Genomic DNA, 1165 nt, shown 5'->3' with positions numbered 1-1165 from the left:
GCCGCGTTCCGGTGCGTCCCCCGAGCCTACCGGGGAGACCGCCAGCGCGCCCCGCCATGGCGGCGCAGCCCCCGCTCGGGCCGCGGAAGCGGAGCGGCCCGGCGCTGTGCGGGGCGGGCTGGGCCGGGGCTGCCCCTCCGTCCGCGGTGTGCCGCGGTGCGGCCCTGGAGAACGGCTTCCCGCCCCACAAGCGCCCCAAGAGCTCGGGGGCGGCTGGGCCCGACGAGGGGCTGGGAGACCCCTTCGGGGACAACGACGACTTCACGGCGGACGACCTGGAGGAGATCGATATCCTGGCCTCGCAGGCGCTGTCGCAGGAGACTGCCGGCGCCGCCACGCCCCGCGCGGGCCTCCCGAAACACGCGTGGGGCGCCTTCGGACCGAGCAGAGGCGAGCGCCCGGCGGCCGCCGGGCTGCCCTGGGAGAGTGCCCCCGCTGTGGGGGGGAAGCGGAAAGGTCGGTGTGCTTGGGCGGCGCGCCGGGGAGGGGAGCGTGGTTCGGCCTTACCGGGGCTCGGGGGAGTAACGGCGGTGGTTCTCCTCCGCGGGGCAAGGCGCGGGGGGGATGTTGCCTGGACAGTCCAGTGTCGGGTCACCGGCGCTGCGGTTGTTGCCGTCACCTGGGTTCCTGAAGCCGCCCCGCAGTATTGAACGCTGCGGGACGGTGGTCGCCATCCCTTTAGGAATTGCTTCCCCTGATCCCGTCTGGCGACGGGAACCTCCCGGTGGAAGGCCATGCGCGGAAGGAGCCAGCTGAGATTCGAAGGAATAACCCGCAAGCAGTCATGCGGCGTTAAAATAACAGCACCAGGAACCTGTTAACGCTTACCTGTAGTGCTGACACTGCATGTTAAACGTGTTAAATAAATCAAACAAGCTTCTTAAATTTTTTTAACACGCTTTTAAGTATCGCTTACAGCGTTATGCATGTTGGCTGCCAGACTAACTGTTAACTTTCACTCATGGATGCATACCATGGCTCGTGTTAACGGTCGGTTTTCAGATTTACTTTGAAAAGGCGTACAGGATACAGGGGTTTGTTCGTAATTAAAGTACAGAAGGCTCAAATCCTCTCTGTGTATTTTAGCAATGCTAACACTTGTAATCTCTCCAGGTCAGAACGTTTTCTCTTAACCCTTATTTACGCAGGGTGTGTGTTAACTAAA

The 1165-nt window shown here is 62.2% G+C and overlaps 1 protein-coding gene across 1 annotated transcript in view; it reads left to right on the top strand.

Moving 5' to 3' along the window:
• The window catches only part of ATRIP (ATR interacting protein), a gene marked incomplete at its 3' end in the record, with an annotated part of 13367 nt that continues 12202 nt past the window's right edge, over positions 1-1165 (top strand). Inside the window, exon 1 of the mRNA XM_082004620.1 lies at positions 1-437. Within this exon, the coding sequence (XP_081860746.1) occupies positions 57-437 (381 nt within the window). The 5' untranslated portion in view covers positions 1-56. The remainder of the gene's footprint in view (positions 438-1165) is intronic.

Source organism: Phaethon aethereus (genome assembly GCF_964289735.1).
Source record: "Phaethon aethereus genome assembly, chromosome: 11".
NCBI classification, from domain to species: Eukaryota; Metazoa; Chordata; class Aves; order Phaethontiformes; family Phaethontidae; genus Phaethon; species Phaethon aethereus.
This window is presented reverse-complemented; position numbering and strand designations above follow the sequence as displayed.